The 20,753-nt window shown below is 43.8% G+C and overlaps 1 protein-coding gene across 3 annotated transcripts; it reads right to left on the reverse strand.

The window, feature by feature from the left end:
• Nucleotides 1–1,762: 1,762 nt before the first annotated feature.
• MON1A (MON1 homolog A, secretory trafficking associated) lies at nt 1,763–17,002 on the reverse strand. Of its 3 annotated transcripts, XM_079155535.1 has the most exons (6): nt 16,725–17,000; nt 6,391–6,529; nt 4,505–4,990; nt 2,982–3,747; nt 2,146–2,293; nt 1,763–2,047 (listed from the first exon to the last, which is right to left on the reverse strand). In XM_079155535.1, exons 2-6 carry the CDS (start codon nt 6,515–6,517, stop codon nt 1,907–1,909), a joined length of 1,668 nt encoding a protein of 555 aa, XP_079011661.1. In that variant the 5' UTR covers nt 6,518–6,529; nt 16,725–17,000; the 3' UTR covers nt 1,763–1,906. The 3 variants fall into 3 exon arrangements, with proteins under 3 accessions (XP_079011661.1, XP_079011663.1, XP_079011662.1); XM_079155537.1 differs by lacking the exon at nt 4,505–4,990; XM_079155536.1 differs by lacking the exon at nt 2,146–2,293 and having other exon boundaries at nt 1,911–2,047; nt 16,725–17,002.
• Nucleotides 17,003–20,753: the final 3,751 nt, after the last annotated feature.

Here is a 20,753-nt window from a genome sequence, read left to right on the forward strand (position 1 = left end):
GGCAGTGGGTTGGTGTCATAACCAAGAGCAAGGGCAAGAACAGAAGTTCAAAACAGGCAAAAAAGATGGGCTGGGGTTGTGGCTTAGAGGTAGAGCACTCGCCTAGCATGCATGAGGCCCTGGTTCCATCCTCAGCACCACATAAAAATAAATAAATAAATAAAGGTATTGTGTCCACCTACAACCAAAATAAATAAATATATATAAAATCAGACAGAAAAGAGATTTAAAGCATGTGTGAAGGATAAGCAGCACTCACCAAATGTGGGGTTACTCCTCGTTGACTTTGGAATCTGGGTATGTGGCCTGCTGCCAAGCTACTTTCAATGTGATCTAGGTTGGGTCCAATGACAGAAGATATGCTGCCATTTCCTAGGAGATGAATACAATTGTCCCAGTGTATCCTTGGCTGATGCTACCCACAAAGACACGTTCTCTGGTTTAAAGGCAGAAAAATCTGGGCCAAACTCTGAGAGGCTGAAGTATGCTTTTGATCATTCAGTGGATGATTTTTTCTCCCAGAAACACTTCCTAGGCCTTTTGCTCCCCTGACCAATGAGAGGTTGTAACAGAACAAGGAGAGCCCCAGCAATAAAGGTGGAGGTCTTCTGCACTGTGTCCTAGGCTCTGCCCCCAAAGTTCTCAGGGTAGAATGACTGGGCCTTTACTAAGAAGCCTCCTGGGATGTCCGTGGAGTTTTATGCAGTTCTGGCCATGTCAGGCTAGGGAACAGGGTAACTGAGGAAGAACCAGTGCACCTAGTGACATCACCCCTTATTAAGGCAGATCCACTCCTAGAGGCCCTGGAGGTCAAGTGGACCTCCTCGCAGATCTTCTAGCTCATTCATGGAGAACCATTATGAGGAAAGTGCTGGCTGAGGTAGGGGAGCTGAGGCAGATAGCCCTTAATGGAAAGGCCTAAGTAGGCCGGGCATGGTGGTACATGCCTGTAATCCCAGTGGTTCAGGAGGCTGAGGCAAGAGGATTATGAGTTCAAAGCCAGTCTCAGTAAAAGTGAGGCAGCTAGGGGCTGGGTTTGTGGCTCAGGGGTAAAGCACTTGCCTAACATTTGTGGGGCTCTGGGTTCAATTCTCAGCACTACATATGGGTAGATGAATGAAATAAAGGTCTATCAACATCTAAAAAAAAAAAAGCGAGGCACTAAGCAACTCAGTGAGAACTTGTCTATAAATAAAATACAAAATAGGGCTGGGGATGTGGCTCAGTGGTTGAATGCTCCTGAGTTCAATCCCCAATAGCCCCCACCAAAAAACAGCCTAAGTAGGGAGAGGCCTGTAGCTATAGGGAGACTGAATTCTGAATATGTGCCTCACCAAGGGCTCTGACCCACACCATAGCCCAGACTATGCCACTTCCATTTATTTTACTCAATTCAATCATGCTGATGTATAGCAATCTATTAATCAGAGTCACAGTCAGACCTTTGTTGCATGGTCCTTCAGGGCATGCAGCTGAAGGGTCCACCCTGGAGAGGGAAGGCAAGTGAAGAGGCAGACTTGGCATAGAGGAGTAGAGTGGGGGACAAAGATAGGACAGTAATGACAGGATTTCAGGTGAACCAAAACAACCCCAGCCAAGGGTCCAACTCTGAATGTGTGTAGCCTGATGCTAGTGCAAGGGCAGGAGGTGAGTGACCTGCATGTGCTCCCGTATATGAAGAAACATGTGCAGGGATAGGGAGGAGGATCCAGTGTTTGTACATGATAGTGGATGGGTAAAAGAACAGTGACAGGGTGAACAGTGTCTTCCCAAAGTACTTTAATGCACACACCAACCCATAGTCCCTGTCTGCTGGCTGGGCAGAAGAAGTCACCCCCACCTGGAGGCTCCCATGGGCTTTCCATGCCCAATGGGCCTGGAAGGGCTGAGTCTGCACACATTTCCATCAGTAGGTGAGGGGTGTGAGGATGAAGAGGCGGTCTTCCTCTTTACGGATCCAGCGCATCAGCTTATGGATGGCACTGACAGCTGATGCCTTAGTCCCCAGAGGGCTGTAGCACATGTAGAGCTCAAAGGCGCCTGTCACCTAGAGAAGGGGGCAAAAGGTGGTCATCTAAGATGGATAGCCCTCATGGACCCTACCCAAGACCTACATGAAGCCCAGCCTAACAAGGGCCACCTTACCCATGCTAGGAGGTTCTCGTTGGGGCCTGTGTAGTAGATGGTCTTGAGTGGGCGGGAGGCATTGTGGGCACGACTGTGCAGGTACTGGTAGAGGCCCAGCAACCGCTCCTGTTCCTCTTCACTGGTGTATGGGGCCTCAATCTCAGGACTGCAGATGAGGGAGTGGGTTCACAAAGGAATGACTTCTATTGCCTTCTCTGGAGATCTAGAAAACCTATTGCTAGGTAGGGAAACTACCACATGTTCTACTCTCCAGATGTTCCCCTAGGACAGAATATTATCATCATCTTCCCACCCTCTGGAAGGCTCCCCAGGAGACTGGAGCTCTGCCCCCTCACATTCCCAAATTCATCATATCTTTTTCCTTGGAGATGCCAATTTGAGTTAGGTGTCTAAGACAGAGTGATAGGTCTGGAGTAGGTAAAAGGTATGCTGGGAAATCCTCTGGGCCAAAAGAAGGTAAAGGGAGGACAAAAGGTGCCATATCTGCCCAGCTCCTTCACTGGAGGATCAAGTGGAGGAAGACTCTGCATCCTGGGCTGGACCAAAATGACCCCCCAGGGCAGAGTTGCTCTAGGGCAAGGAACCTGGGAGAGCCCTGTTCCAGCTTTCTTCCCTGAGTATATTGGTCACTTTCAGGGCTTACAGGTAATGAAATAGGTGTATTTCCATGGCATGATGGAAGTCTGGGTCCCTCGTACCAGAGCACAACAACCCTAGCATGCTGGTCCACTCCCAGAGGGGTGGTCAGCTTCAGGGCTACATTTTGGAGCTCAGGACCAACCAGCCTCCTCCTCCCCACATCCTTGTGTTCCTGAAGCAGTGCCCTCCCTCACCTGGTGAAGAGTCCTGAGCTCTTTGATTTATAGAGGAAGTGACGCAGGTCAGGGATGCCCACTTGGGCAACGCTGTAGTAGGGTGTGCGCAGTGCCTCCCGCAGGGCAAGGTGAGCTCCGCGTTTGCGAAGGCGCTCCTGGAAGCGGCGGCGGCAGTCAGAGACAGCAAAAAAGTCCTCGCGGTCAGTGGAGACAAGTAGCAGGCAGAGGTCGGTGTCAGGCTCTAGGTAAGAGATGTGTGCGTGGAAGAAGCCAGCTGCATTGAATTTGGGCAGGCATACCGGAGTCCAGGCCTCACCCTCGCGGAAGGATGAGGAGGAACTTATGAGGTTGAAGAGTAGGTGCAAGTCAATGGGGTGCAGGAATTGGTCCTTGCGACGCACAAGCGCCACCAGCTGGTTGCGGGCCAGCAGGATAGAGAAGACTAGGCTGCGAGCACGAGCCTGCTGCAGGCTGGCACTCACCGCTTCTCGCACTGTGGCGGCCAAGGGCAGGCATCGCGCCGCCCCCATTAGGAAGCTGGGGTCTCTAGCCATTAGCTGCAGCAGATTGTCGGTGATGCGCTCAGAGCCTGAAAGGAGTCGCCGCAGGTCATAGTTCTGCTTCTGCTGGAAGATGTGGCTCAACTGCGCACCGGTAAGAAGGCTCAGAATTTGGTAATAGATGTAGAGTAATTCCTGCGCCACCTCCTGTGCCGACTGCCGTGTTCGTGCCACCGCTACCAGCACCAGTGGACTCCGGCGCACAAATACCACCTTGTAGCCATCTGAGGATGGGGATACAGCGTCAGCCTCAGGCCCTCTCCCAGAAGCCTTACCCAGATCTGTGCTGCCCTTCACTTTCCACATCTTTTCCTCTCTCAGAGCTTTGTACTCAGCAGGGACTTCAGAATAAAATCAGTAACCCATATACCTCCAACCCCTTTTTTTTTTTTTTTTTTGGTACTAGGGATTGAACCCAGGGGTGCTATTTATTTATTTATTTATTTGAGAGAGGGTTTCCGCTAAGTTACCAAGGCTGGGCTCAGAACTTGCCATTGTACTACAATCCCAAATCCCTGCAATTAAACAGGTGTGTGTCACCATACTAATCCTCAGCCCTTTTTTATATTTTATTTAGAGACAGGGCCTCACTAAGTTGCTGAGGCTGACTTTGAATTTGTGATTCTCCTGCCTCAGCTTCCTGAGCTGCTGGGATTACAGATGTGTGCCACCATGCCCAGTTTTTTTTTTTTTTTTTTTTTTTTTTCCTTAATCACTCCCCTGCTTTCCAGCCAATTTTCACCTTTTTTCTATAATAAAGCTATGTCAGTCACCTTTAGCCCTCACCGCAGTCCCATGAGACTGCCCCTGTTGTTATCCTATGGTCAGATGAGGACCTTAAGGTTTAGAGAGGTGGATGGAGGGACTTAACCTTCAGTCAAACAGCACATCCCAACCCTCTAGTCTATAGTAGTCCAAAACCTGCTATGAATTAACTCTGACCAGTGCGGCCTTCCCCACCACCCCCTTCAGGTGGCTCACCTGCATGGATGGAGCGGATGGCATTCTTGTCTGCCTCCAGGAAGGACACTAGGGCCACCATGACACCCATAGTGCTGGAAAGCGCCTCCTCAGAGCCATAGCGAGAGTACACAGGCTTTCCTGCCTCACTCAGCACAAAGACATGCTTCTGGTGCAGGCGCCATGCCTCCATAGCATCTTCCTCATCCCCCTCTGATGTGCCCCCCCTGGAGGGCTCTGTGTCTGGTCGCCCAGCTGCCCCTGGGGGTTCCAGCCAGTCCTCAGAGCTTCCTGGCAGCATTTCCTCCTGTAGGTCTCGGGCCACACCTGTCAGCTGGGTACTTAGCTCACTAAAGTCCTGGCTGATCTGGTGCATATCTGTAGGCAGTGATGGAGGACCCCCAGGCCCCTCCTTGGGACTGTCCCCAGAAGCCGCCCCATCCTCTGACTCAGTCAGGTCCTCATAGGAACGGGCATGAACGAACATGGCACCCTCCTGCCCGGCACCTGTAGATCAAGAAAGGGAGCTGCTGGCAGACAATCTCTTCAGTGAGGTACCTAACATGGTTACTCTAGCATGACTTTCTCTTTTGATGGGGTCAAGTCACTGTTCCCTCCTGCCATGGCTCATGCTTCTCGGCAACATATAGCCTGTTGGTCTCCTCTCATTACACTGGCAATAAGACCCAAACCCTCATGGCAGCAGTGGTGACTGGTATTTGCCTACCTCTTTCATTCCCATCTTAGGTCTCTCCCTAAGTGACATAAGTGACACCAACACTGACCTTCGTCCATTTGCCCTTTAGACCTCTCAACATGCCCCTACCTACCTCAGGATCTCTGCACCTGCTGTCTGCCTATAAGACAATCCTACTTCAACATGTGGCTTGATGCTTTTTATATTTCAGCTCTAGGAAAAAATGTTAGTTATGTCTTCATCTGACTTACAACCTCAGCACTCTATCACATGACTCTCTTTGATTTCCTTTGGGACACTTGCCAATTATTTCCCTACCCAACTACAGTGGTAAGGTAGGAACCTGTTTGTTCACTGTTGAATGCCCAGGACCTTGCCCTGTGCTTAAAGCAGCTCCCATAATCAGTGAATTTCTTTCCCTGGAAGAAGACTCCTCTCCCATTCAGGTCACAGTCCCTGACTGACTCTATAGCCTGTGGTGTCCCCCTTAGAGGGACCATGTCAGTCTTCCTTTACTAGTTTTTTTTTTTTTTTTTTTTTTTTTTCCCCCAGCACTGGGGAGGGAACCTAGGGCCTTCAGCATGCTAGGCTAAGTGCTCTACCACAAAGTTACACCCTTAGTCCCCTTAAAAGAGACAGGATTTTACTTCGTCGCCCAGTATGGCCTCAAATTTGTGACTCTCTTGCCTCAACCTCTCACTGAGGCCACTGGTGCCTGGTTCCTGTACTGATAATTTTGACAAAGTGGTTGAATAGCTATATTTTGAGTCTCTGTTATAAGTTTAGCACCATATTAGGCATTGGTAATATGATCACCCTGCGCTCAAAGAGCACACAATCTAAAAGAAGAGAGAGATGGGAAACACATGCAGAAAATCACAAAATGACTACTGTCCTGTACAGAGTAGGCCTAATTTGTGAGAAGGAGACATTTAACCTGAGAGCTAAGGAGGGAAAGGATTCAGGGAGGTACACAGTAGACACAAACAGGAGGAGAACCACACTAGCAGCCTGAGAACACAGGATGAACAGCACAACATGAAATGGAGAGGAAGACCAGATAAATTAGTTTGGCTCCCTGTAGTATCATAGCACCTGACAAATACCCAGTGAATGATTGAACAAAAAATGAATGGTGGGAAAGAGTGGAAGAGCCAGAGGCTGACTATTCCAGCTGTCAGATGACAGTGGCTACTCACTCTGCCCATACCTGGCTCCATCCCCTGGGCCAGTCCTGGTGTGGGGCTCTCTGCTCTTTCCACACTCTGTCCATCAGAAGGAGCCAATGTGCCATCAGGGCATTCACTACTTTTCTTCCTGTGCATATCAGCAGCCATCTCTTGGGCTATCTGTGAAACAAACAAAATCAAGGAGGATAAGGGGGAATGTGCAATTTGCAGTCATTGATGTAATTAAATGGTGTAAAAAGGTGTCCCTTGGGGCTGGGGTTGTGGCTCAGTGGTAGAGTGCTTGCCTAACACACGTGAGGGCCTGGATTCAATCCTCAGCACTGCATAAAAATAAAATAAAGATATTGTGTCCACCTACAACTAAAAAATTATATACTGTACTATAGAGCAATAGTAACAAATATGGCATGGTATTGGCACCAAAATAGACAGGTAAATCAATGGTACAGGATAGAAGACATGGAGACATACCTATATAAGTACAGTAACCTCATACTAGACAAAGGTGCCAAAAACTTATAATGGAGAAAAGATAGCCTGTTCAACAAATGGTGCTGGCAAAACTGGAAATCCATATGCAGTAAAATGAAATTAAATCCCTGTCTTTCACCCTGTACAAAACTCAACTCAAAATGGATCAAGGATCTAGGAATTAGACTTGAGACCCTTCACCAAATAGAAGAAAAAGTAGGCCCGAATCTCCATCACGTTGGCTTAGGACCAAACTTCCTTAACAAGATCCCATAGCACAAGAAATAAAAGCAAGAATCAATAAATGGGATAGACTCAAACTAAAAAGTTTTTTCTCAGCACAGGAAACAATCAATAATGTGAAAGAGAAAATTGGAGTGGGAGAAAATCTTTTCCACACACACTTCAGACAGAGCACTCATCTCCAAAGTTTATAAAGAACTTAAAAAACTTTACACCCAAAATACAAAGAACCCAATCAATAAATGGGCTAAGGAAATGGGCAGACACTTCACAGAAGAAGATATACAGGTGATCAACAAATACATGAAAAAGTGCTCATCATTTCTAGTAATTAGAGAAACGCAAATTAAAACCACCTTAAGATTTTATCTAACTCCAATTAGAATGGCTATTTTCAAGAACATAAGCAATAATAAGTGTTGGCGTGGATGTGGGGAAAAAGGCACACTCATACATTGCTGGTGGAGTTGCAAATTGGTGCAGCCACTTTGGAAAGCAGTATGGAGATTCCTCAGAAAGCTTGGAATGGACCTACCATTTGACACAGTTATCCCACTCCTCGGTTTATACCCAAAGGACTTAAAATCAGCATATTACAGTGATGCAACCACATCAATGTTCATAGCAGCTCAATTCACAATAGCTAGATTGTGGAACCAACCTAGATGCCCTTCGATTGATGAACGGATAAAGAATCTGTGGTATATATACACAATGGAATATGACTCAGCCATAAAGAAGAATAAAATTATGGTATTTGCTGGTAAATGGATGAAGTTGGAAAATATCATGCTAAGTGAAATAGGCCAAGCCCAAAAAACCAAAGGCTGAATGTTTTCTCTGATAAGTGCATGACAATATATAATGATGGGGGGTGGCGGGGGGAAGAGAAGAATGAAGGAACTTTGGGTGTTGTAGAGGAAAAAGGGGTGGGAAGGGGTGGGAATGGAAAAACAGAATAAAACAGTATTACCCTATATATATGTATGGTGTGAATCTATATTGTGTACAACCATAGAAACGAAAAGTTGTACCCCATTTGTATACAATGAATCAAAATGTGACTGTAAAAATAAAAAATATTTTAATTAAAAAAATTTAAAAATTAAAATATACATAAAAATGCAATTTTTTTTCAGTGTTTAAGGATCAAACTAAGCATCCTGTCACTGAGCTACATCCCCGCCATAAATGCAGATATTTTAACAAACTGATAAAAGGGGCTTAACACTTAGTAGGTGTCTGGGCAGTATGCTAAGAAGTTTATATGAATTAAGTTATGTAATCCTAAGCACTCCTCTATGAGGCAAGTGCTCTTATCAAGCCAGCTCCATAGATGAAAGAACTGAAGCTGAGAGTTTAAGCAGCTTGTTCAATGTTACTTCAGGAAAAAAGCCCTGCATATGGGAGCTAAAACAATTTTATACCTTGATATCTTTGCCTCCATATTCTGCCATGAACATTTATTTCCCATTAAAAACTAAGTTGAAGCTGGGTGTGGTGGCACAAGCCTGTAATCCCAGTGGCTTAAGGAGGCTGAGATAGAAGGATTGTGAGTTCAAAGCCAGCCTCAGCAACTTAGTAAGACTCTAAACAACTCAGTGAGACCCTGTCTCTAAATAAAATACAAAAAAGGGCTGGGAATGTGGCTCAGTAGTTGAGTACCTCAGAGTTCAATCCCTAGTACTAGAAGAAGAAAAAAACAAAAAACAAAAACTAAGTTGACAGAGTTCTTTTTGCATATTTTAGTGCTTGCAGAGAAAGAAGTAAGACCCTATTGGCTTTGCTTCAAGTTGAAGCTCTTCTTTTCTCTGAATATCCTTTTGTACTTCTTGAATTTGGCACAAGGACTTCCCTTACTAGTAACTGGGCATGGGGATGTAGCTCAGTGGCAGAGCACTTGCCTACTATGTGCAAGGCCCTGGGTTCAACCCCAGCACCACATACAAAAAATAAGTAAATAAAAACAGCTACAGATGTGAGAACTCTCAATGCCCATTTGATGGCCAGGACAAATTTAACCTTTCCACAGCTTGTAGGCCAGGTAGAGGGTACCCCTAGTAGATGTGGGGGAAGCAGTTTTATCAGCAGATGACCAGGAAAAAAACTTCTATATCCTACCACTGTATACCACATCCCAAGTGCAGCCCATATAGCCCATCTCGTAGAGTGCCTGCCTCCCATGCTGGAGGCCCGGGTTCAAGTCCCCAGCACCCTGTAATTGTGGAAATTACAAACAAACGATACCAGATCCCAGTCCCTGTTGTTTAAAAGAAACATAGTTTTTAACAGCTCTCTCTCTCTTTCTCCCCATCTTGGAAAATCTAGCACCAACATACTGACATTTCTTTTATCTTGGAAACACCGTTCCTTGGATATGTTTTCTTTGTGATAATCCATTGAGCTGTACAGATGGTCTTCAATTTTATGATGGTAGGAAAATAATATGCATTGAGTAGAAACCATACTTTGAATTATGAATTTTGATGTTTTTCTCAGGCTAGTCATATTCTCTTAATATATTGGGCAGTGGCAACATGCCAACAGCTCTCAGTTCAACAAACAATCACAAGAAGAAACAACCAGTACTCTATGGTATACTATGGGGCTAAGCTAGGATATTTGGTAAGTTAAGTGTAGTAAATGCATTTTGACTTACATTTTCAACTTAAGATGGGTTTACTGGGGCATAACTACATTTTAATCTTAAGCATCTGTACTTAAGATTTGGAATTTTTCTGTATGTTTGATTTATTTCAATTAAAAAATTAAAATAGACTGGGGATGTAGCTCAGTGGTAGAGCATTCACCTAGCTTGTACAAAGCCATGGGTTTGATGCCCAGCACTGAAAAAAAAAAAAAAAAATTAAAATACACTTTTCCCACACATCATTCTTCTCTAGCTACCATGTCATTTGCTGTACTTTATAACAAACACACCCTCTTAAAATAGTCAATATTTGGAGTTTGTGAATCATAATAAATGAATGACAACATGGTAGAAGATTTACATATAAGGGCTTTTTATTTTTTACCTCCAGTATTGCGGATTGAACCTGGGGTGCTCTACCACTGAGTTACATTCCCAGCTCTTCTTATTTTTAATTTTAAGATAAGGTCTCACTAAGTTGCCCAGGCTGACCTCAAACTTAAAATCCTCCTGCCTCAGTCTCTGGAGTTGCTGAGATTACAGGTGTGTGCCACTGTGTTCAACTAAAAGCTTATTTTTTTCCTCACACAATATCTAGCTGGGTCTGGTAGCAATTCAGAGCAGCTCCCTTCCAAGCAGTAATACAGGCTACAAGCATCTTATAATTCTGTCATTTGGAAATGTCATTCACATCACCTGGTGGGGGAAGACAGAGCAGAGCTGAAGGATCATGTACCAGCTCTTAAATGCTTCAGAGCCCAGACTGCTCAGAACTAGTGACGTGGCTGAGTGGCTGAGAAATGTGAGGAGCTCACAGATATCTGGTAAACAGTAAGGATCTCTGCTATAATCTCCATTTCTACCATTCTCTCTTGAATTCATTCCAACTGGACCACCAACACTTCTTCCATCAAGGTCACACTAATGACCTTGATCATCTCACTTTACATATAATCAGCAATAAATACATTTGATTACTTCCTCTCTCTTGAAACACTTTCTCCTCTTGGCTTTTGGTATTGCCACTCTCCTTTCTTGGTTCTCCTCTGACTTCATGGACCACCCCTCTTAGTTCTCTCTGTATTTTTTTTTTTTTTAAACACAAGAGGTACCCAAAGTTCAGTCATTGGACTTCTTCTCTGTCTTCACTCAGTCCCATGGTGATCTCATTCAGTCTTACAGATTTATTTATTTATTTATGTATGTATATTTTTTTAGTACTGGGGATTGAACCCAGAGGAGCTTAACCAGCCTTTTTAATATTTTATTTAGAGATAGGATCTCACTAAATTGCTTAGGGCCTTGCTAAGTTACAGAGGTTGGCTTTGAATTTACAATCCTCCTACCTCAGCCTCCTGAACTGCTGGGATTATAGGCATGTGCACACCTGGAGAGTCTCATGGTTTTAAATTCATCTATACATGAATGGATATAATTTTTATTTCTAGCCCCATTCACTCTGATTTATGGAGGCACACATATTTAATTGTCTCCTTGATGTAATCTCAAAGTTATGTGCCCAAAACTGAGTCCCCGATCATCCCCTTAAAAAGTTGTTCCTCAGCTAGTTGGGGACAAGCCTGTAACCCCTGTGGCTTGGGAGACTAAGGCAGGAGGATTGCAATTTAGAGATAGCTCAGTGTTTAAGCACCCCTGGGTTTGGTCCCTGATACCAAAAGAAAAGAAAAGATGTAGTCAAGCACCATGCCTGTAGTCCCAGCTACTTGGGAGACTGAGGTAGGATGATTGCTCAAATTCAGGAATTTAAGGCCAATCTGGATAATAGAGATCCCATATTAAAAACAAAACAAAACAAACAAACAAACAAACAAACAAAAAACCCTTAAAAAGTAGTCTCTATCTCCAGTGTCCTCAATTTCTGGTATTCATGCCTTTGTATATTTCCCTTCCACATAGAGCAGGAATGACCCATGTAACCAAGGAGAAAATAATGACATGTAACTTCTGACCATATGCCATAAAATACATTATCGCTTCTGCCTTGTTCTCTTTGGTCACTTTCTAGGAAAAACCATCAGCCATATAAGCAGCCCTATGGAGAGAACTTCATGGAAACCTACAAAGAGCTAGTACCTACTTGCTGGTCATGTAAGTGAGTTCTCTTGGAAATAAATCATCTAGGCCCAGTCAAGCCTTCAGATGACTGCAGCCCCATGAAAGACCCTGAGCCTGAAACATCCAACTATGCTACTCCTGAATTCCTGACCCACAAAAATTGTAAGAGATAAAAAATATTGTTCTAAGCTATAGTTTGGGGATAATTTTTTCTACACAGAAATAGATAAATAATATACCAAACTGATTCAGCTTATGTTTACATAGAAAAATGCGTATTTACATAATCAAACTTGGTCTATATTTTTAACAAAGTAATGTATATTTAAAGTCTCAAATTACATTACAAATAGAATTGATTAAAAAAAATCACTAAGTGGCCAGGCATGGAGGTACATGCCTGTAATCTTACCAACTTGGGAGACAGGTTGGGGGACCAAAAATTTAAGGTTAATCTCAGTAATTTAGCAAGACCCTCGGCAACTTAGTGAGACCGTGTCTCAAAATAAATGAATAATAAAAAGAACTGGGGCTGTAGCTCAGTGGCAAACTGCCCCTGATTTCAATCCACCGCACAAAAAAAAAAAAAAGAGTGCCAAAAAAGAGGTCTTACTTGTAGGATGGCTGTTGCAGTTACTAAATGAGACAGTGATACCACCTCAAAACAATAAACAGCTGGGGGTGTGGCTCAGTGGCAGAGAACTTGCCTTGCATTTTCAGACCCTAGTACTGCAAAAAAGAATGAAAGTAAAAGCACTTTTTGATGATCAGGCGGGAATATTTTATGCAATTTATATCCTAATACTGTAACTTAATAAGCATTTATTATATATATATATATTTTGTGTTTTAGTGCTATTTTAGAAAATTGGGGGTTGCTCAGCTATTCAGGTGGCCGAAACAGGAGGACTGCAAATTTGAGGCCAGCCTGGGCAATTTATTGAGACCCTCTCTCAAAAAAATTAATAAAAAAAAAGGCTGGAGATGTAGTGGTAGACCACCTATGGGTTAAATCCCCAATACCACACACACACACACACACACACACACACACACACACACACGTACAAAAAAAATGGGGAAAGAAAGAAAATCGAATTGGGGTTCAGGGGCTTCGGTTTGATGATAAAAGTATTATGTGATTTCCCATTTAAAATAACTGGGGTGGGCTGGGCATGGTGGCACATGCCTGTATTCCCAGAAATTTAAGAGGCTGAGGCAGGAGGATTGTTAAGTTGAAGGCCAGCCTGAGCAACTTAGCAAGACACTCAGAAACTTAGCAAGACTGTTTCAAAATAAAAAATAAAAGGAGCTGGGAATATAACTCTGATAGAACACCCCTGGGTTCAACCCCCTGTATTAAATAAATAAGTAAATAGATAAATTGAGAGATTGAACTGGAGGTATAGCCCAGTGATAGAGCACTTGCCTAGCATATGGAAGGCTGTGGGTTTGATCTTCAGCAGAGCAAAATAAATAAATGGGAAGAAGACACTAAGTGATTCCAAATAAAATGTACAACTTTTCTGGAACAGTTTACTAGCATTAAGTGATAAATACCTATATCCAGAATCTAACCACTACTTATCAACCATGCTGGTCCATGACAACATTATTTCTCTAGGAGATTGTTGCAACAGTCTCTTAATCAGTCTCTCTACTCCTAATCAGTTTCTCCACTTCAATCCTAGCCCATGCATAGTCTCTATCCTTCTCACAGTTAGGTGATCCTTTTGAAACAAAAGTCAGGACATGTAATTCCTCTGTTCACAACCTACTCAGCAAGAAAGTCAATTTCCTGCCAGCATGGTGTGCATGCCTATAATCCTGGTGACTCTGGAGTCTGAGGCAGGAGGATCACAAATCTGAGGCCAGCCTCAGCAACTTAGTGAGGGCCTAAGCAACTTATTGAGACTCTATGTAAAAGGCCTTATCCTATATGCCCTCACTTCTGTACTTTAAAAATTTTTTTGTTACTGGAAATTAACTTAGGGTGTTCTACCACTGAGCTACAATCCCAGCCCTTTTCATTTATTTATTTTTATTTTGAGACAGGATCTCTTCAAATTATCAAAGCTGGTTTCAAACTTGCAATCCTCCTGCTCAGCCTCCTGAGTTGCTGGTATTACAGGCATGTGTGACTGCATCCAGCTCCTCCTTTACTTCTTTGACCTCATCTCCTTCCCTTTCTCCCAACTATTTCTGCCTTAGTCCAGTCACATCAGCTTTTCCTAAACATCCTAAGTATTCCTTTATTTCAAACTTTACCCTTGCTGAAATTCCTCCCTGTGCCTTACTTTACATATTTCCCTGCCTGGACTAGTATATTACTCACTCCCTCACTTCTTTCAGGTTGCTGCTCAATATTACCTTATCAGAGAGGCCTTTCTGCAATATCCCTGCTCATCCTGGTTTATTTCTCAGGACTGAAGGTCACCCTGTGGCCTGCTACAAATTTTAGGCAATCAGAGTCACATGCAGGAGGAGTTTAGTCAACATTTGCCAGATAAACATATTTGGAAAGGAGACAGTGCAAGATCTGTGAACGCCTAGATCCACATGTCAAAAGAGGAAAAAACCAACCAAATGAATAAACCAACTCTGTGGAGAAGACTTGTCTTTGGTGGTAGTCAAGTATTCAGGAACAATGGCTCTGCAATTAGAGGGAGCTGGATTTACAGTTCTGTTTTCTCATCTATAAAATGGAGATTCTTTAAAAAAAATGGGGATAGCCCAGGTATATACACACATAATTCCACCTAACTGGGAGTCTGTGGCAGGAGGATTGCAAGTTTGAGGCCAGCCTGGGCAGTATGTCAAGATCCTATCTCTAAATAAAACTATAAATAAAAAAGGACTGAGGATGTAGCTCAGTGGTAGAGCACTTCTGCATTCCATCCTCAGTAACAAAAATTAAAAAATTAAAAAATGGTGATAAAACTGCTGATTTACTGGGTCATAGAAGATAATACATGTAATCTGGTCACCTTGGTATAGAGTAGGCATTTATATGTTTACTGCTGTCATTAGTACATCATGATTTGCATTCAGATCATGTGTAACTGTCCTCACACACAGATCCAGTGGTCTGTAACATGTAAATCAGAACTTTTTGAATTTGCTCAGCCAGATAGGAATGCTTGATGAATGACCTGGGCAAACGTATTTCTGATCTTTTGAAGTCAGGTGTGCTCTAGCCTGAAGTAACCCACCTGTCAGGTCAGGCCAAGAGCCATCTATGGGGACTCAGGCTGTTTACAAGTTTTAGAGTTGATAAATTAAAAAAAAAAAAGTTTTAGAGTTTTAGAGTTGGGAAACAGATGACTAGCTCTCTGCCGTTCCTAGAAGCCTCTCCCATGTTTGTTTGGTCTACAAAGTGCCCCTGCTCTGTGGCCTTGCACTTCTGGGTCAAAGAGCCAAATAAGGTCTAGTCCTATCCTGAGAACCCACTCTCCACTGATTCCTTGTAGGCTGCAGCTGACTAAACCCAGTATGTCTGAGTATACCCAGCATCCCAGTATGGTAACTGCATGGGAAAGGGAGCAGAGTCAGCTGTCTGGGGGTAGTGGGTTCTTATTTTTTATTTTTTGGTACCAGAGATAGAACCCAGGGGCATTTAGCCACTGAGTCACATTCCCAGCCCTTTTTTATTTTTTATTTTGAGACAGGGTCTCACTAAGTTGTTTAGGGCCTTGTTAAATTGCTGAGACTGGCTTGAACTTGTGATCCTCCTGGCCTCAGCCTCCAGAGTTGCTGGGATCACATAAGTGTGCCACCACACTCAGCTAGGGAGTGCTTCTTTCACCACAGTCCCCCTGCCATGTAAGATCATGTAGCATTTCAGTCTCTCCAAGATCAGTCTGGGGTTCCACCAGAAAGCCTGATGGAGCAAACAGCTCTTTGAATACTTATCCTGGAAATTCAGGTAGGAAGACTCAGTGAATCACACAAAACCCACCCCAACCTCCAGTAGACCATAATCTGTGCAACTGAAGCTCCTGGGAGGCTGGGCCTGAATCAGTTAGTCAAGGGAGGTCTTTCAGAACCAGCCCCAGATGTCTGTATGGGGACCCTTTTCAGGCAGCCCCTCCAGATATCCCCAGGACTTGCTACTTTCCCTAGAAGTCTCCAGCAAGACCTGTGAGCAATGTTACCAAACAGGTTGGTGCAATCAGCCCTCCTACTGTGCCTGGAGAGGGTGGGCCTTGCAAGAGCCCCTCCCTACTGGCGCCTAATCACCTTGCTCTCTCTTCCTGCTTGGATAGTGCTTGCTTTACACCCTGCCTTGACCCTATCTGCCTTGGTCTATCTGGGAGGAAATTGCCAGGATGAAGGACGCGTAGAGACAGGGTCCTAGTAAGACTGTGCTATGGCTACTTCGGCAAGATATCTATTCTATGCTGAAAGACTAGACCGGAACTTGTCACTTCTGGAGGCCACTCCCCTCCTCGACAAAGGCTGCTCACACTTTTCAAGCGAACTGGAGCCTAGAAAGCCTGCCTCAGTACAAACAGCAGCCCAGTTACCTAGCAGGGCACCCTTGAGGACAAAGTCCTGAGCCTTAAGACACTTCCAGGAGCTCCACAGCACTTGGGTTGCTTTTACAGAGTACTATGAGGGTCAAATATGAGTGCGTTGGTAGGTGTGGGTCCTATCTCACTCTCTTGGCCAAAGGCTAGATTCCAGGCCTCTTTTTCTTTTCTTTTCTTTCTTTTTTTTTTTTTTTTTTTTTTTTTTTTGGATTCCCCAGCTAAGGTCCAGCCGGCTTAGGGACCCCGGGAAGACCCACTTACTTCTATCGCAAACGGTGCGGTGGGTGGCAGGGACCCCAGTCTTCAAGACCCTCCCTCCAAAGATGACAGCTCTCCTGCTTCTCGGCGCCCCTAGACCACGTGGGTTGGCAGTCAGACTCACCTGTTTCTTTGGGGGACCCAGGACTCACAAAGGGTGCCAGTCACTGCCTTCTGCCGGACCCCCGGCGGGGTATGGGTGTCCGGCCGGGCCAGGCCTGTCGGCGCAGGTTCTCGGGGCCACGTCCCCCTGTGAACACAGACATGGCCACAGTAAGGCACCAATTTCCCCCTCCCGTCCTTCACCCGGCCTCCGGCGCAGGAAAGCAGCCTTCAGCCTTCGCTGGCCTCTCCCCGCGGAGGCCCAGTTCCAGACGCTTGACCCGACCCAGCCCGCCCGGCGGGTGCATTGTGGGAAATGTAGTCAGTAGGCGGCGCAGCCGAAGCGGTTCGGCATCCGGAGTCCAAAAGAGTCGGAGAGGGACCTGACCCAGATCCGGGGTTGCCTCACCTGGCGCCTACTTCTCCAGCGTCTCGGAGGCTTGGGGGCACCCTCTCCCCATCCGCCGCCTCCGAGGTCAAAAGCCCTGCGACGGCCGCAGACCTGTACTTTTTTCACCCTCGGTCCAAACCAATTAGAGGTTTCATTCAAGGGAGGGAAAGGAACGTTGACGTTGTTTCTTCCATAGATTGTGGAAGGACACCGCAAGTTTGGGGTGCTGGATAAGGATTAGCGAGTTTAGGCACAGTAGCTGTAAAGGATGTGGGCATGCTCAAAAGCCGCACTAATCATTTTAAATACATCAGTGTGAGACTCTAGAACAGGTAGTTCTTAACTCTGCACATAGAATGACCTGGGGAGCTTTTAAAAAGCACTAATGTCTGAACACCACCCCTGGAGATTTTGATTTAATTGGACGGGTATAGGGAACCAGGCTTCAGTATTATTTAAAGAGCTCCCCAGGTTATTCGCAAGGATAAGGGACTACTGTTTGTAATTTCCTAGAGGCAAAGCAATAAAAGCAACAGGAAAACACAAGCTGTTCCCAAACGGCCCTTATTTTTGGAGAACAGTTTAAAGAAGCCATATTAGGAGTTGACAACGAAATATCTCATATTTTCTCTGAAGCAATTAACTCGCTTTGTAGCTTCATGGTTTGTTCTCCCAACAGTTCTGGGATAAAGGAAAAAAAAAAAATCTGAAAACACTCCTGTGAACTCTTATCTGCTACTCCAACAAACATCCAAAGCAAAATCCTGTGTCCCTTTTTTATTTTTCCAAGCAAACAGCAGGTTTATGGCAAAAGCAAAAGTAACAAAAGTAAGACTTCTCCAAAGAAGTCCTGGAGCCTGGAGTCTTCCTGTGTCCCTCTTAGTCTTATGCAGAGAGCTCTACCCTGGGCTTTTTCTCATGGTCTCAGATGGCTAACACTTGGAGCCTACCTCCATAGCACTGGCATGTGATTTTCATTATAACAAAGCTGTGGTCTTTTTACTGGAGATGGCTTCATATAGGGCTATCAGATTCTCATAGTTTAAAGGAAGCTTCCCAGGTGATAAAAAGACTTGTTCCTTTGCTTGGAATGGAGAAAGGAGAGAATGGGCACCTCTCTCCAAGTCTTCACAGGTCTTACAGTATTTTCCCTTCTCACTAGCTCAGGACTTCAGGTTCCCTCTTACACAATTTTTTTTTTTTTCTGTTTTCTTTTATTTATTTTTATTTTTAAAAATATTTTGGGGCTGGGGAGATAGCTCAGTCGGTAGAGTGCTTGCACTGCAAGCACAAGTCCGTTAGCTTGATCCCCAGCACCACAAAAAAAAAAAAAAAAAAAAAAAAAAAAAAATTTGTTTTAGTTGTAGGTGGACACAATAACCTTTATTTTATTTTTATATGGTGCTAAGGATCTTACCCAGGGCCTCATGCATGCTAGGCAAGTCACAATCCCAGCCCCAGTTTTTTTTCTTTTTAGTTGTGGATGGACCTTTATTTTATTTATTTATATGCAGTGCTGAGAAACATACCCAGTGCCTCACAAATAGCTCTTTTTTATTTTTTTTTAATTTTATTGTAAACAAATGGGATACATGTTGCCTCTCTGTTTGTACATGGCGCAAAGGCATACCATTTGTGTAATCATAAATCCACATACAGTAATGTTGTTTGATTCATTCTGTTATTTTTTTTCCCCTTCCCCCCACCCCTCCCTCACAAATAGCTCTTTACCACCGAGCTACAACCCCAGTCCTCCCTCTTATACAATTTTGTTCTCATTATTACAAGAATTTAAGCCAAGAAGATCTTATATCCTCTGGTACAGAAATATCCTGGCTAAAACATTAACCCTAGGGAATTAATCACTATACAAAACAAATTCAAAGTTTTCTTCCTAACATGTAGGACCTCAGGATTTCTTCTGAATAGTAGTACTGTATTCTGCAAGTATTATATCTACTTAGTTAAGTATATATCCCATGTACTTCTAAGACTAGTCAGAAGAATAGTGGTAATCTGCTTGCCTAACATGTGCAAGGCATTGTGTTCAATCCCTAGCACTGCAAAACAAAAACAAACCCAACAAAACAAACAAACAAACAAAAAAAAAACAAAAAGAAAAAAAAAAAAAAAAAGAAGAAGCCAAGCATGGTGGCGCATAACTGTAATCTTAGCTATTCAGAGACTGAGGCAGGAGGATCATAAGTTCAAGGCTAGCCAGGGCAACTTTGCAAGACCCTGTCTCAAAATAAAAAATAAGGTGTCACACACCTGTAATTCCAGAGACTCAGGAGTCTGAGAAAAGAACATTACAAGTTCAAGACATTAAGCAACTTAGTGAGACCCTGTCTCAAAATAAAGATAAATAAATAGGGCTGGGAATGTGGTTCAGTGGCAAAACACCTCTTGGTTCAATTCCCAGTACCACAAAAAACAAACAACAAACAAAACAAAAAACAAAACAAAAACCCAAAAGGGTTGAGGATATAGCTCAGTAGTGGAGTGCTTGCCTAGCATGCAAAAGGTCCTAGGTTCAATCCCCAGGAATGAAAAAAAAAAAAAAAAAAAAAAAAGAAAAAAAAAACAACCCAAATAAATAAATAAATGAAAAAACTTAAAAAGGGCTGGGGGACGTAGCTCAGTATTGGAGTGCCCTGGGTGCCATTCCACATGCTTAAAAAAAAATTAACCCTGCTACCCACATGATCCTGTTTTTTGTTTTTTTTTAATACATATGTTAGTTATAGATTGACACAATACCTTTGTTTTATTTATTTTAATGTGGTGCTGAGGATTGAACCCAGTGCCTCACCTGTGCTAGGCAAGTACTCTACCACTGAGCCACAACCCCAGCCCATGATCCTATATTTAACCTTGGATTTTGCTACAAACAACATACTGCCCTGTACCTACTGTCACCCTCCAGGTTAGGGGCTCCTTTAAAGTATAAACTTCCTGTTTTGTCTCAGCTTGTGACTTTCATTAACCAGGCAATTCATCTACACAACAGTAAGGACTAGCTGGGACTGGAACAAATGTAACAATTAGATTTCTTGTTCTTCCCCAGATTTCTTCAGTTTCACAGCTTTTATGGATACTTCAGAACCTGAGTTGTTGCAAGGTTATGGCTAAAGTGTATTCCAAGAGCCAGCCAGGTGTGGTACCTCAAGCCTGTGATCCCAGCCACTTGGAAGGCTGAGGCAGGAAGAGCTCAAGTTCAAGCTCAGTATCAAAATAAAATATAAAAAGCGTTGGGGATGTAGTTCAGTGGTAAAGTGCTATGAAATGATAATACATAAATAAATAAAATAATAAACAAATGAAAATTTAAAAAATATATAAAGTGTATCCTGAGTATCCTGAGGCTGGACCTGTTCCCAGGCCTGTTGCTATGTTGCTTGTGTGACTTGGGGGAAATTCTTTAACCCAATAAGTCCCAAGTTTTCTTTTTTGCTTTCTTTCTTGCCTTCCCCCACCCCCAAGACAGGGTCTTGCTATGTTGCTTAAGTCCTCACTAAATTGCTAGGTTGACTTTGATTTTCGGATTCTCCTGCCTCAATCTCCCAGATCACTGGAATTAAAGGCCTGTAACACCATGCCCAGCTTTTTTTTTTTTTTTTTTTTTTTTTTTAATGGCACTGGGGATTAAACCTGGGGTGC

This window comes from Sciurus vulgaris, assembly GCF_902686455.1.
Source record: "Sciurus vulgaris genome assembly, chromosome: 10".
NCBI classification, from domain to species: Eukaryota; Metazoa; Chordata; class Mammalia; order Rodentia; family Sciuridae; genus Sciurus; species Sciurus vulgaris.

Coding starts and splice junctions, on each gene's coding strand:
- MON1A (XM_079155535.1), bottom strand. CDS start 6,517: ATGGCTGCTGATATGCACAGGAAGAAAAGTAGTGAATGCCCTGATGGC. Junction 4,991..6,390: donor GGCCCAGGGGATGGAGCCAG/GTATGGGCAGAG, acceptor CTTGATCTACAG/GTGCCGGGCAGGAGGGTGCC. Junction 3,748..4,504: donor CATCCGCTCCATCCATGCAG/GTGAGCCACCTG, acceptor CCCCATCCTCAG/ATGGCTACAAGGTGGTATTT.